This window comes from Scyliorhinus canicula, chromosome 8 (assembly GCF_902713615.1).
Source record: "Scyliorhinus canicula chromosome 8, sScyCan1.1, whole genome shotgun sequence".
NCBI lineage: Eukaryota > Metazoa > Chordata > Chondrichthyes > Carcharhiniformes > Scyliorhinidae > Scyliorhinus > Scyliorhinus canicula.
In genome coordinates this window covers 69,681,284-69,696,334 of record NC_052153.1, presented here as the reverse complement: position 1 = coordinate 69,696,334, position 15,051 = coordinate 69,681,284, and the positions used below count along the sequence as shown (strand labels likewise).

The 15,051-nt window shown below is 48.0% G+C and overlaps 1 protein-coding gene across 1 annotated transcript in view; it reads right to left on the bottom strand.

The window, feature by feature from the left end:
- The window catches only part of LOC119970309 (A disintegrin and metalloproteinase with thrombospondin motifs 19-like), a 650,870-nt gene that overhangs the window by 298,012 nt on the left and 337,807 nt on the right, over positions 1 to 15,051 (bottom strand). Inside the window, exon 11 of the mRNA XM_038804712.1 lies at positions 14,795 to 14,896. Within this exon, the coding sequence (XP_038660640.1) occupies positions 14,795 to 14,896 (102 nt within the window). The remainder of the gene's footprint in view (positions 1 to 14,794; positions 14,897 to 15,051) is intronic.

Here is a 15,051-nt window from a genome sequence, read left to right as displayed (position 1 = left end):
AACTGCGCCATCGGGAACTCAGCCCATCAGAGGCGGAGCATCATGGCGGCCCTGGAGAATATTGGGTCGGGCCCGTTAATGACTCTTTAATGGTGTTTACTGTAAGTGCGTTCCAGACCGCATTAACGGCCCTATCGAGATGGAGAATTGCGATTTGGTGTCAAATTGCCGATTCTCCACTCAATCGCGTTTCCCGATTTTGGCGTCATCCAACGGCGAATCCCGCCCCATATATGTTTAATTGCACAGCTGCAAGGCATTGTAACTTTTCAGAATCCTGATAGAGAACCCTGGAGTTTTTAAAAAGTCACTTGGCATCATATAATAAGTCCGGCTCACAACTGGCATTACCTTTATCTGTAGACTATGATCTTGGAACGAAGAGTGATATCAAGGCAGCGGAAATGCAAATTAGCAGCTATGGTCTAAACAGTGGCTGAGTTAATAACCTACAAAATTCTCACCCAATTCTCCCAGTTTTCATGTGTCACTGACAGTGTTTTCCTGGTGCTCTGCAAGTTCTGTAAATCCATCCACTCAGATATTTCTTCAACTAAAAACCATGAAATCTATGATCTCACAGAAGGTTGTGAGAAGCAAGGCTCTGAATAGCAAGGAACCTTTTTCTGGGGGGAAACTGCAGTTGCTGTCAAATATATGAAACTTTAAGTCAATCTAAAGGTAGAATGACAATGTATTTCTTTTCATGCTTACTACTTTTACCATGCGATGTCAAAATAGTGTACCCGTGGTAACACACATCAAATATTAAGGTTTCTTTGGAAGGAAATTTAGTGGCATATTTTATTGCATTTCCATTTTACTATTTACTTATTAGTAAAGGCATGCATTCCATAGCAAAAATGTGACCGTTACCTTGATGGTTATGCCATAATTTAAACAGTGATAAGAATTAGTTTCTCAAGCAGAAATTAAATAAGACCTATTTTGTCACTTGCTTGCTTTTCAAAACTTGTGGGACACTGACTGAACAGCAAATAGTCAATTTTTCTCAAATCTAAGCACTAAATCAACATGATGACCAGCACTGGAACATTTTGTGCTGTTCCTGAAGGACTGCACCACCAGTTCAAACCAGCAATGTAATGCAGCGGATCAAAATCACATCTGACCACTATTGCCTAGGTAACTGGTCTTATCCTCGAGTCCTGTTCATTCATTTTCTTCACTCAATTTTCTTTAAAAAGCCATTTGCCGGAGGTAAACAGTAACTTGTCCATAATTTATTACATGCCATTAACACATCAGCCACATACTTTAGTAGAATGCCTATTGCTGTAGCTTGTAAGTGCATGTGGGAATGACATACCTGTCAACTGGTGACAAGGAAGGTTCTGCTGTTGGCTATTGTCCGCAGTAAGATTTATTTCTACCTTTGTCAATCTTAACAGACTGAGTTTATCATGATAATAACTTCTGTCCTTCTTTTATGTATGATGGATGCGCCACCAGAAACAACTGAGATTCCCTACTGAAACTTAACAGATCCACTTGCACAGTTAAATTTATGTTTCCTGGCTCATTTCCTTAAATTAGCAGATGTATTACAGAGCTTAACAAAGCATTAGGAGAGCATTTCCTTCAATATATATTTGGTGGCAGTGATAGAGCAACATATTAGTGTTAGTTTCCCTGACTCTATGGCCCCAGGAATACTTATTTACCAGTAAAAAGGCCAAGATAAATGGGGTAGAAAATCATCATGCTATATCCCGTTCCATGTTACATTACAGAGCCCTTCAACTGGAGCATGGCTGATCATCTACCTCAATGCCATTTTCCCACATTATCTTTATAATCCCATCAAGAAATTTATAAACTCTGCCTTAAACATAATTAATAAGTGAGCTTCCACAGCCCTCTGGAACAGAGAACACTAAAGATCCTATATACCTAGAGTGAAGATATTACTCCTCATCTCAGTCTTAAATGGCTTGCCCTTTATGCTAAGACTGTGTTCCCTGGTTCTAGATCATCCAGCTAGGGCAGACATCCTTTCTGCTTCGACCCTGTCCAGCCCTGTAAGAATTTTGAACACTTTAATGAGATCACTCTCATTCTACTAAACTCTAGAGAATAAAGGCCCAGCCTCCTTAATGTATGTTCGTAGGACAGCCCTGCCTTCCAGGAATTAGTGGGCGGATCTGTATTGCACTCCTTGGGCGTGATTTTCAGGCCTCATCATGCCCGACTTGGAGAGCACCCTGGCTCTCCCTCTGGCATCCGGGCACCTTGACACTGACAGGGTGCCCAGCTTGCACTGCCAGGCTGGCAGGGGCAATGCCAGGGTGTCAGTGCTGGGGTGCCCAGATGCCTGGGTTGCACTGCCAAGAGTTGGGGACTGAGGGGGGCCATACCCATGAAAGGGGGACTAAGATGGGGGGGTATGAACGGTGGGGAGGGGGAATGGTAAAGAGTGGGTATGAAAGGGCCTCATAATGGTTGGGGAGTGAAGGGTGGGGGTCCTGAAAGGCGTGCCCGAAAGGGGGGGGGGTTGGGTGTGCCTGAAAGGTGGGTGGCTCTCAGTGACTTTATATCGGTATGTCCTCACTTGGGGGGTGAGGTAAAGCCCATTTTTGGGGAATGTGACATTTCCTGTGGAGTACAGCAGCTCACTTATAGGTCGGGGCACCCTTTCAAATGGGGACCGATCTCTGAGAAGCCCATATGGCCAGCGAGTTCAGCTCCCCGCTGCTGAAAAAAATTCTAAGTGTGTGCTGGACTGGAGAGAAACTCCTCAAGGCCCAGAAAATGACTAAGGGGGTGATCTAATGGCCGCGCCCGACCTGGGACGCGCTGCTGCCAGTAAATCTCCTGAGACGCCTCTCACAAGATTGTTTTTTAAATCATTTTTAGAGTACCCAATTCATTTTTTCCAATTAAGGGGCAATTTAGCGTGGCCAATCCACCTACCCTGCGCATCTTTTGGTTGTGGGATCGAAACTTACGCAAACATGGGGAGAATGTGCAAACTCCACACAGACAGTGACCCAGAGCCGGGATCGAACCTGGGACCTCGGTGCCGGTAGACAGCAGTGCTAACCACTCTGCTACCATGCTGCCCCTCTCACGAGATTTACCTGGCTCGTTACGCCTTGCGAGATTTGTATATTTAGGTGAATAGTTATCATTTGAATATGTCCATGCCGGATCTACCCAGTGCCTTGGATTGAGTCCCCTCGCCTCGGAGACCCCGTGCTTGCGCCATTTAGCACAGGTCTCCACAAATGTGGACAAGGCAGGACAGCACTTTTGAGAGGGGGGGGGGGGGGTGCCAGGTGACTGGAGGCCTGGGGATGACCGCTGGGCAGGGTGATGCCCTATCACTGATGCCACCCAGGCACCTCAGCACTGCCAGCGCAGCACCGTGGCAGTGCCAGCTGTACCACCATGCTCGGGATCAGGCTCAAGGGTACCTGCCCATTTGAAGTGACATTAGTGGGGCTCGAGGTATCCCTAATCAGTATGTTTGATCTTTGGGGAGGTCCAGATGTTGCATTGGGAGGTCGAAAGATCGGGGTGCCATTTTAAAAATAGCACCCCAATCTCTTCCTGCACTGATGAGCTGAGCTTCCCAGTGCAGGAAATGAAGGTAAGTACAGCCTTGGCGGGGCCTTCCCCACCGAGGCCCGAAGAAAGAAAAGAGTCCCATTTAATAGTGGGGTCGCTCTGGGTACTGCAAGTGCCCCGTTAAATGTGCTCAACACGGGATTCTGTTTTTTTTCTCGTTAAATCTCGCCCTAAGTGTGGTTGACTACCAGTGTGGACCTCACCCAATAAGCCAATGGGAAACACCCCGCCAAACCTGCCTAAACAACACTTAGGGCCGATTCTCCAGAAATTGTGACTGGTCAAGGCCTCCCGGTCATTGACCAGTCACAAGATTCGGAGACGCTGACCTGGGGAGGCTCCTGGACACGGTGGAGGCCACAAAAGATATCTTGTTCCCCCGAGGCTCCCGGAGAGTGAGCCACAAGGCAGCCAGTGCTGCCTGGGATGAGGTGGCGGCAGCAGTCAACTCGGGCAGTGTGACCAGGAGGACTGGCCTCGAGTGTCAGAAGGTCAACAACCTACACCGGGCAGCACGTGTGGGCAGACACCAACATCTCACCCCCCCCCCCAAACTACCCAAGGGAGCATCCCCCCAGGAGACCCACCCCCCAACCCTCCCTCCATCCATTCCCCTCCCCCTTCAGCACTCCCTCCACCACCCCTTCAACCCTCCCTCCACCTCAACCCTCCCTTCTCACCACCCCCGCCCCCTCCCCACACTGTGAACCACAGATGTGGCTAACAATGCCCTTTCTGTGTCTCCTCAGGAAAAGCTCTCCCATAATCGGCGGAGAGAGCCCAGACTGGTGGTGTGGTGCCGGACTTGAGAATCTTCCCCTCCTTCGAGGTACGGCTTCTGGAGGTGACTAGTGTGGCTAAGGACAGGGTGGTCACCAACACGGAGGCTGCCGGACGCCATAGAGGTGAGGAACCACCAGGAGGACCTGTCAAAGGTGAGTAGTGATTGCGTTACTAACTGACCCATCCCTCCCACTGACCATGTGTCCATTTTCCCGCAGTTCCAGCAGCCCATGGCAGCGGCCCATCCCGGGCGGCACCCTCTTCTGGCTCCAAGAATGCAACCGTAGTCACGGCCCAGCTATCATTCACACCCCCCACCAGCGCAGATACACACATCTCGGTGGGAAATGTTAGTGGACTGGCTTGGTGAACACCACACTGCTGCTGATGTTCATCAGATGGAGGCAAGAACCCCCAGGTGAGACAGCAGTTGGTCTGCAGGGTCCCAGGACCTAGCTGGGTCCCAGTTTGATGCTGAGTCTCTGGAGCAGGGTTACCCGGAACTGATGGACATTCAGATGGAGATTTCAGTGTCATTCCAGCAGATCCATAGCTGCTTGGAGGAGACTCAGAGGCGATGGGCACAGGAGATGGCACCGGCAATGAGTGGTACCGAGGCCGACACAGCTAGAGTGACGACCACAGTGGAGAGCCTGGTGCACGACGTCAGCACCATGTGTGAAGGTGTCCAAATTGTCACGCAGTCGGTGACTGTCATGGCTGAGGGTCTCAGCAATATATCTGACTCGCTGGGGGATGTGACCTTGATGAGGTTCTGAAAGACATGTCCCGCTCTCAGATGGGAATGGCCAAGGCGCTGCGGAGCTTGTCCCAGTCGCAGGTGGGCATTGTCGAGGCACTGCAAAGCGTGATCCATCACTGAGAATCAGGCTCCTCACCAATGACACCATCAGTTGGACTACTCCTGAGGATCACGAGATGTCTCCTAGTGCTGCCTGTCCATGGTGCACCTGATCCTATCCATCCTGACCAGCTCCCTGTGTGTTAAACCCAGGCTCCACGTAACACTGCAGCTAAGTGTTCAGGCACAGTGTCAGTGCATCAGGGTCTGATTGGGATGCTAGGCAATGACTCCCACATTCTACATGCACGCCTACCCCCAGCAAACCCACAATTCCCTCACTCACCCCCTTCTGTAGGACCTGCCCGCACACCAGGATCAAAGCACAGAGAATACTGGCTGCACAATATGACCATCTCCATCATAGAACCAGTTGCCGCCCAGCTGGTGGGATAACACAAGGTCCACCCAGTGAGGAGATCTAGTGAGCAAGCTGCCAGTCATTGATGGGGACAGGGAGGCGGTGCAGACAACATCATCTTGAAGGACTGGCGGAGAGGGTTGGGTCATGTGACATGGTAGCCGTGGTTAGCACTGCTGCTTCACAGCATCAGTGTCCCAGGTTCGATTCTCAGCTTAGGTCCCTGTCTGTGCGGAGTCTGCACATTCTCCCTGTGTCTGTGTGGGTTTCCTCTGGGCGCTCCAGTTTCCTCCCACAAGTTCTAAACGACGTGCCTACTTTTTACACAAATAAAAATTATAAATGTTCAGGCACAGTGTCCGTGCATCAAGGTCAGATTGGGATGCTAGGCAATGACTCCCGCATGCTATATGCCCGCCTACCCACAGGAATCCACTTGGGTTGTGTGAATTTCTCACTTAACCCCGATTGTCAATTCCCTATTATCAATCGCCTCCAGGGGCACTGTCAGAGGCCTCGGCAGTCGGTGGGAGTTATGGGTGGTCAGTGGACCAGACGGCAGGGGCTAGGGCTGCCCCCGGAACGGGCACAGATGATCCAGGAGTTGGCATGGTGGTGCCATAAGAAGTTGGCCCCTGGTTACCCCCCCCCCAGTGCCTCCTCCCCCGCCCTCCTATGGTGGCACACCCCTGCGGAGAGTCTTTCACCCCAGCCGAGGGTCCCCCAACCACGGTGAGCGCTGCGGTGGCAAGCCCAGCGCCCTGGGACTCTTTGCCTGTGAGCAAAGATGGCTACTCACCTTCTTAACTTCCCACAGAAGCCCTTCCACTAAGTTCATGTTTTTCAAAAGGAGTACTAATCGGCGCCAGCGTGACCACTTTCTGGGAGGCCACTGAATGATAGGAGGCCGTTAGATAATGGGTGGCTTCCGTTAATTGTATGGAAATAGGGCTTAAGTGGTGATAATTGGTTTCTCGCCACGCTACGGTGAGATCCCAGTTTTGCCTACGGGAGCGAGCCGGTTGTATCGCAAACTCTTTGATTACTGGCACGGTACTCGTTTTTGGCCTCTCTCGCTATTCACCGGTGTCATGTGAGAGTATCTTTAAGAAATGGGTGTTTATAAATGGATGTGTATATACATATCTGTAGTGAGACTACCTTTAAGAAATGGGTGTTTACTACTGCAGTAATGTCAGAGAGTGGGTGGAGCTGGACTGTCTGTCAGCTTTTTACTTTCGCTTTAGGCTTTTTTGCTGCAGGGTGGGTTTGGTTTCATTTTAGTTTTGGAGAAGCTGCAATCACAGCAGGATGTGTGTGGATCTCTGCAAGTTTATGAGTGTCCATTTGCTGATTTCAACGTGGTAACTGTTCTCAGTTATGAAGTTAAGCCTGATGACTTTCTGTTAAAAGGTGTTTTTAGGTTTTATGGGTGTTAAAAGGAAAGTAAGAATTACTTAGTGTTGTATTCTTTGGGGGGTCTTAAACAGTGTGGTTATATTTGCCACCTTCCAATCTCCAGGAACCATTCCAGAGTCCATACAATTTTGAAAGATGCTCACCAATGCATTCATCAGCTCTAAAACCACCTCTTTCAACCCTCTGAGATGTGGATCATCTATTCCAGGGGATTCATTAATTTCCAGTCCCATTAATTTATTAATCAATAAATACTTAACATTCAACCATACTAGACTCGATCTCTGTGAGACCTCCCCAACATACAACAGACACATCCAAGAGAAAGCAGCCTACTTGACTGGCACCCCATCCACCACCTTAAACATTCACTCCCCCATCATCAACACATAATGGCAGCAGTGGGTACCACCTACAAGATGCCTTCCAGTAACTCACTAAGGCTCTTCCAATGGCACTTTATAGCCATGTGATCTCTGCAATCTAGAAGTTCAAAGGCAACAGATGGATGGAAACACCATCACTCCAGGCACCCTGCCAAACCACACACCATCTTGACTTCGGACTATATCGCCATTCTTTCACTGTAGCTGGATCAAAATTCTTGAACACCCTCCTTAACGGGAGCTGAGTATAATATTAGACCACATTGCATTAATAATAATAATCTTTATTAGTGTCACAAATAGACTTACATTAACACTGCAATGAAGTTACTGTGAAAATCCCCTAGTCGCCACATTCTGGCGCCTGTTCGGGTACACTGAGGGAGAATTCAGAATGTCCAAATTACCTAACAGCACGTCTTTCGGGACTTGTGGGAGGAAACCGGAGCACCCGGAGGAAACCCACGCAGACACAGGGAGAACATGCAGACTCCTCACAGACAGTGACCCAAGCCGGGAATCGAACCGGGGACACTGGCGCTGTGAAGCAACAGTGCTACCCACTATGCTACCATGCTGCCCAGTAACTTATCAATGATCAGTTACACAATGCATTTAATTCAAGACAGTTTGTTGCCTCAAGGATGTCACTGAGGGCTGAGGGGGGAGGGTGAACTGCCGGAGGTCGTGGTACAAAAACAGTAGAAATGGCAAAGGCAGAAAGAAAGATATGGTCCTGCAGTCAGAATTGAGCAAGCAGGATCTCAAACAGAATAAACTCCAGATTACTCCCAGTGCCACACAAAAGTGAGTACAGGGAGTGGAGGTTAAGGCAGATGACAGTGTGGCTGAAACTTGGTGCAGGAGTGAGGGCATTAGATTTTTAAGCTATTGGGACTGGTTCTGGGAGAAATGGGATCTATACAGGCCTGGTTTGCACCTGAGAGCTGGGACTGTGTTCCTTTGCTAATATTGTTGCACAGGGTTTAAGTTAACTCAGCAGGGGTTTCAGAACCAAGGGAAGATATTAGAGAAGAATAGCAAGGTGCACAAAATACTGGGATGGATAGAGAAAAGTAAGTTCATTGTTTGACTCAGCATAAGGGAGAAAGCAGTAGAGTTAAAATTAGGGTTACAGTGTATGTATGTGAATACACGGAGTGTAGTAAACAAGATTGGTGAATTACAGGCACAGATAGTCATGTGGAATTACGATTTCGAGTCTATAACAAAGACCTGGTTCAAGGAAGGGCAGGTCTGAGTGTCAAATCTTCCTGGGTACATGTTTAGTAAAGGGAGGAAAGGAAGAAAAGGGGCAGGAAGGGTGGCGGTGTTAAGGAGAGCACAGCAGTGCCGAAGAAAGATTGTGTCCCAGAGGGGACAAGGACATAATTGACTTGGCCAGAGCAAAGGAACAAAAAAGGTGCAATTACATTACCAATTTCATCAACAAGTGGTAAGAATGCAGAGGAAGAAATCTGCAAGGAATTTACAGACTGGTGCAAAAATATAGAATAGTTATAATGGAGATTTTCATTATCCAAACATAGATTGGGATAGCAGTGCAGGGCTATGGGGAGAAGGCAGAAGAATAGCACTCGGTGAAATGTTCATTTGGAGAGCTGGTAGACATGATGGGCCGCATGCCTCTTTTTTTGCGTTGCAACATTTGTTTTTTCTGCACATTTTTGTATTGCAAGGGCAGGGCACGACTGAGTCTAGAGCAAAGCAAAATAAGTAATATCGCCTTCTTTAGAGCTCACTCAATTTGCTCCAACGTTAGGCTACAATTATACTGAAAGGTAAATTTAATGAATGCATTAACTTATACAATCAATTGTTAGAACAATTGTATTTGTACAAGATGATTCCACTTTGAAATTGTTTTACAGTTGTAACGTAACTTAATTAGAAAAGTGGGACACCTGGACAGAAAAGGCAGAATAATAAAGTCTAAGTCAACAGAGGATATGTAGAATTATTTGTGCTCAAAGGATGATTGACATTTATAACAATCCACAGGATAAGGTAAAGAAGTTTAAATTCTAAAATAATAATAATAATCTTTATTGTCACAAGTAGGCTTACATCGCAATGAAGTTACTGTGAAAAGCCCCTAGTCGCCACATTCCGGCGCTTGTTCGGATAAACAGTGGGAGAATTCAGAATGTCCAAATGACCTAACAGCATGTCTTTCGGGACCAGTGGGATGAAACCAGAGCACCCAGAGGAATCCCTCGCAGACACGGGGAGATCGTGCAGACTCCGCACAGGCAGACTCCGTACAGACAGTGACCCAGCCGGAAATCGAACCTTGGATCCTGGCGCTGTGAAGCTACAGTGCTAACCACTGTGCTACTGGGCTGTCCTAGTGTTATTAACATCAATGCCTCTTAAACAGATGCAAATTGAGGTCTCATTTTAATGACCCACTGATTGTCCACTATGAATGCTGACAAAAATGAAAAATGTCAGTGCAGAGCCTGAGGGCCAATTCAAAAGTCCCAAAGTAAGCGATTACTGGCACTCGTAGCGGCGAGAAACACATGACTATACAACACAACTCACATTGTACAAGGTGCCTCAGAGGGTAACATGCTGCTGAGGCCACTCATAGCCCCGTTTTGTACATTAAACAGCTCCGTTCCTGGAACTCCCCAGTGTAGTGAGCAAATGGGACGCCATTTTTAAATGGCGCCATGATCTCTGCAGCCCCTGAAGCAACCCCTGTTCCCCCCCAGTCAAAATGCATTATGAGTCCCCGGCCTCCTCCAACATCCATACAGGGCACCCAGGACCAATCCCGCTCACGTAGAAAATGCAAGCTTGGCACCTTGGCAGTGCCAACCTGCTACCCTGGCATTGCCCATGCCAGCTGGCAGTGCCACCTTGGCAGTGCCAGTCTGGCACCCATGTGGCACCATCAGGTGTCCAGGTGGCACCAGCAGTGCCAGGGAACCATTCTACTTAAAGGGCATGTAGCTGGGGCCGCCAATCCTCTGGGTAATGCCCACGAGTGCCATTCCATCTGGTGCCCATTTGTGAAGAACAGTACCAAACAGCATTTGCCCAAGATCTCAGAGGTGAAGGCGATGAATCCCAAAGACTTAGGTAACTAACTAGCTGTCTCATTTTAAAATGCAGATCTGTCAAAAAGTGATCCCGCCTACAATGGTGATTTACATCACCACGTCTCGCTTGATCGCGTTGGATCTCATAAGGCATTGTGAGCAGGTAGATCTCAGCAGTGGGCAGCGGTGTCTTCCAGCTTTTATTGGCCATGCTGCACTGCAATGAGCTGACTTTCAGGTGCAGCGTGGCCATTGGATCATGCCCGGAAACCCCAAAATTTAATTAACAAGCCTACATTTGCAGGATGAGGAGGTGCAGAAATGCTCCTCAATCCCCACAAAGGAAATCTGGCACTCTTACACCCTGGGCTCCCCCTCTTGTCCACTGGTAAAACACTCCCAAACCTCTCCCTGGCTATCTGAGTCCCAGTGGGTGGTAACTGTCCAACTATCTCTTTACCCCCCCGGTTTTTTTTAGAATTAGAACAGTACAGCACAGAACAGGCCCTTCAGCCCTCAATGTTGTGCCGAGCAATGATCACCTTACTCAAGCCCACGTATCCACCCTATACCAGTAACCCAACAACCCCCATTAACATTATTTTTTAGGACACTAAGGGCAATTTAGCCTGGCCAATCCACCTAACCCGCACATCTTTGGACTGTGGGAGGAAACCGGAGCACCCGGAGGAAACCCACGCACACACGGGGAGGACGTGCAGACTCCGCACAGACAGTGACCCAGCCGGGAATCGAACCGGGGACTCTGGAGCTGTGAAGCATTGATGCTAACCACCATGCTACCGTGCTGCCCGATCCAGCAGTGTTTCTATCCAGCAAACTGTTAATGAGGCCTGAGGGACGCGATTACTGGCCTCATCGCTCCTGACGACGATGATGAGACAAAACCGGTGAACCTCCCGAGGTTCCGGGCCTGGGTGTCTTGCCCATAGGAGGTGGGGTGAGGGCGGGCTCGAGGGCCCTGGAAGAGGCAGGTTGTGTGCAGTGGGGGGAGGGGGGGGGGGGGGGGGTCCGGAGGCCCTTGCTGAGCTAGGTCGAAAGTTCAGTGCTGCCTTTAAAAAGAAATCAGTGAGCACTCTTCCTGCACTAGCAAGTTGAGCTCATCAGTGCAGGAAATTATGTTAGTGCGGCCTCGATGGTGCGTCCCCCACCAAGGCCAAAAAGATTGGCAAAGGGCCATTGAATAGCGGGGTATTTCTGAGCACCTGTAGGCGGCAAGAAACAAACTGCTCAACGTGTCCGAAACCTTCTTCCGGCTGAATCACGCCCCTGGTCATTAAACTTAATGACTAGACAGGAAGCCCAACATCTCTCCCATTACTTATGACCAGCAGTTAAAATCTTCGCTATTCACTGTACTACCCTATTCACTGTACTACCCCTATCAAATCATATTTATGGATACATTCGCTAAAATACAGAGCTTGAAAACTTGAAATGAAATGAAAATCGCTTATTGTCACGAGTAGGCTTCAATGAAGTTACTGTGAAAAGCCCCTAGTCGCCACATTCCGGCGCCTGTTCGGGGAGGCTGGTACAGGAATTGAACCGTGCTGCTGGCCTGCCTTGGTCTGCTTTAAAAGCCAGCGATTTAGCCGAGTGTGCTAAATCTTGCTCTATGAACTTAAACTAATGGAAATTCCAAATGTATGCTAGCTTTTAATCCAAGAGGTCAAGTCAGTCAATGAATTAATAGAAATAGAAAACTTCAAACCATGAGAGATTGGGTGGTACATCTGTTAAGAACTGGCCTCTCACTTCTAGGTTCAAATTCAGATAGATTGAAAGTTTCTCTGTGTGCTGACTGAAGGGGTTTGAGCAGTCTCACACTAGTCCCTCTTGGCATGGATCCATAGCACAAACATTACTAATTTAGTATTAATTGCCAGTCTCACCACCAGAGGTCACATGAAACAGAAACGTCTCAGTAAGGAATGCTCTTCAGAGGTTGGGAAACAGCTATAGTGGGCAGGATTCTGTGATCCTGAGGCTAAATGTCGACGCCGTCGGAAACGCTGTCACGTTTCTCAACGGCATCAACACGGCCTCAGGATCAGCAATTCTGGGCCCGACAGGGGTTCCAGCACGGCACTGGAGTGGCCCACGCTGCTCCAGCTGCTGATCCCAGTGTGAACTGGGCGCTGCAGGGTCCGCGCATGCGCAGTGGCTCCCTTCTCTGCGCCGGCCCCGACGCAACATGGCGCAGGGCTACAGGGGCCAGCGCGGAAGAAAGGAAGCCTCAGCCAGAGAGGCCGGCCCGCCGATCGGTGGGCCCCGATCATGGGTCAGGCCACAACGGAGGCTCCCCCGGGGGTCGGTACCCCTCTTCCCCCACCTACAGGCCGCCTGCAGAACCTTCCACGCCGAGGTCCCGCCGGCTGAGAGCAGATTAGAATGGCGCTGGCGGGACCCGGGTGTTTTTCTACGGCCGCTGGGCCCATCCCGGGCCGGAATTGGCGGGGGGGCCGTTCCGCACCGACCACGCTGGCGCCAATAGCGCCGATTCTCTGCTCTGCGGAGAATCACATCCCGGTGTCGGGGCGGCGTGGCGCAATTCACGCCAGTCGCGGGGATTCTCCAGCCCGGATCCAGGCTGAGAAAATCCTGCCCCCTATCTCTACTGTGTATCTAGTTATGCTACACCTGACCTGGTTATGCTCAAATTTTATAAACATGTGTTCTTAGTGAGGAACCTTGTTCAATTACAAGTGGTTGTGAAAATACTGCAACCTGAACACGGTTGGAGATTTGTTGCAAGTAGAAATTTAGTGCAGGGGGGACAAAAGGTGCTGTTTTTTTAAACTTGTAGTGGAAGTTTGATGTAGTAAAGTTAGAAAACTTTTGTCTACTGCTTAGTACAATTTAGTGCCCAGTAAAAATAAACTAAAAACAAGGTATCATCAACTTAGACTAAGACATGGCAAAGCGGGTTGTACGTCTGAACTGCAGTTGGTGCAACTTTGTGGACAATGAGACTGTCCCAAATGAATATATTTGCAGCTGATGTCTCCATCCTGAATCTCTCTGGCTCAGAATTATTGAGCTGGAGTGAGGATTGGAAACACTCCAGTCATAAGGGAGTGGGGAGCAGATTTTGGACAGTTTGATCCAGACTCCGTGGAGAAGCATAGGTTCAGAATGAGGTTGGTGTAACGAATTGTGTATAGAATAAGGGAAGTTTAGGGTTTATTTCGCAATTCCTTGTGGGTGAGCAAAGGCAGAGCCTCCATGTGCCTGATCTTACCAGGTTCACTGCTCACTAGCAGCCACCCCACACTCTTTCCATCCCTGTGTCAGAATTATGATCTAGGACTTTGGCATTAATAAAACGGAGACTCCAGTGCTCAAAATGAACAAACTCCAAGAGGTGGACAGCATTTATCCCAGGATATTGGAAAGGTTAAGATTGAAATAGTAAAATGCTTCCAGCCATTACATGAGTCATTAAACGTTGTGGAGTGACCACTTAGTTTGGACCCTCACACCCACATTCATGAAAAGGGACAAATCTAATCGGGGTAATGCGACCCATCTGCCCAACATCACTGTTAAGGGAGAAAATTAAACTAATAATCAGGTATGATGTGAATGGGTCAATTCTAATAAACAAAAGGCAACCTAGTTGTAGGAAAGGCAAAGGAACATTTAATAAGGTTCCTCATGAAATGATGCCACTGACGCTGATATTGTGGAATTCTAGGTAAAATCTTGATCAGGATAAAGCATTGGCCAAAGGGGATTTTTGGAAAGATTATGTCAATGTTGGGGGTGGAGGGGCTGTATTTAATGAAATGCTACAAATTTCAGTGCTTGGATGCCTATTGTAAGTGTCCAAGAACTAAAATCTGTAGCATGTTTCAAAGTACACTTCGATCCTGCCACAAAACTGGCACGAGGAATTTTATTGTTGTGTTTAAAGGGACAGGTCAGATTAGCAGCTAAACGTTGCAGGTTTGAACTCAATACCTGACAACCATATCAGAATATTGATTAATACTTTACAAATTAGATGCCATATTTATGTCTGGCAACTTAGTGACAAAGGGAAAATCATTTTTGTTTGGTGGTGCTGTGTCTATAATCGTGCGGCCTCAAAAACTTCCCCCGGAGAGTTTGTGTTTCTGGATTTCTCTGGCATTTGTATGTTCTATCATTCTTTAGTGATCTGCAGCTTGCAAGACAAATAGAAGCAGCTGCAATCTAGCAGGTTTTCAAGCACTTGTAACTTTTATATAACCACAGGAAAAAATATGAAAATGAAAATTAAGAATATTTTAAACACCAAACCTAGAGTTCTTACCTTTTCTGTTTCACACTCAGTTCCATCTAGTGGTGGGTCGAGTTTGGTTTTGCACTCCTGCTCACCATCTACTTTACACCATAGTCCGGTACATATGACATGCTGCAACAAAGGGTAAGAAGAGAACACATCTTAATAATCTTATTATTTATATAATAATTAGGTATTTAGCATTTTCTCAAAAAGATTAATATGGGCTATCACCATTATCAGTGAGTAAACTGGACACCAGTGTCTGAACTCCATGCATGGCAGTT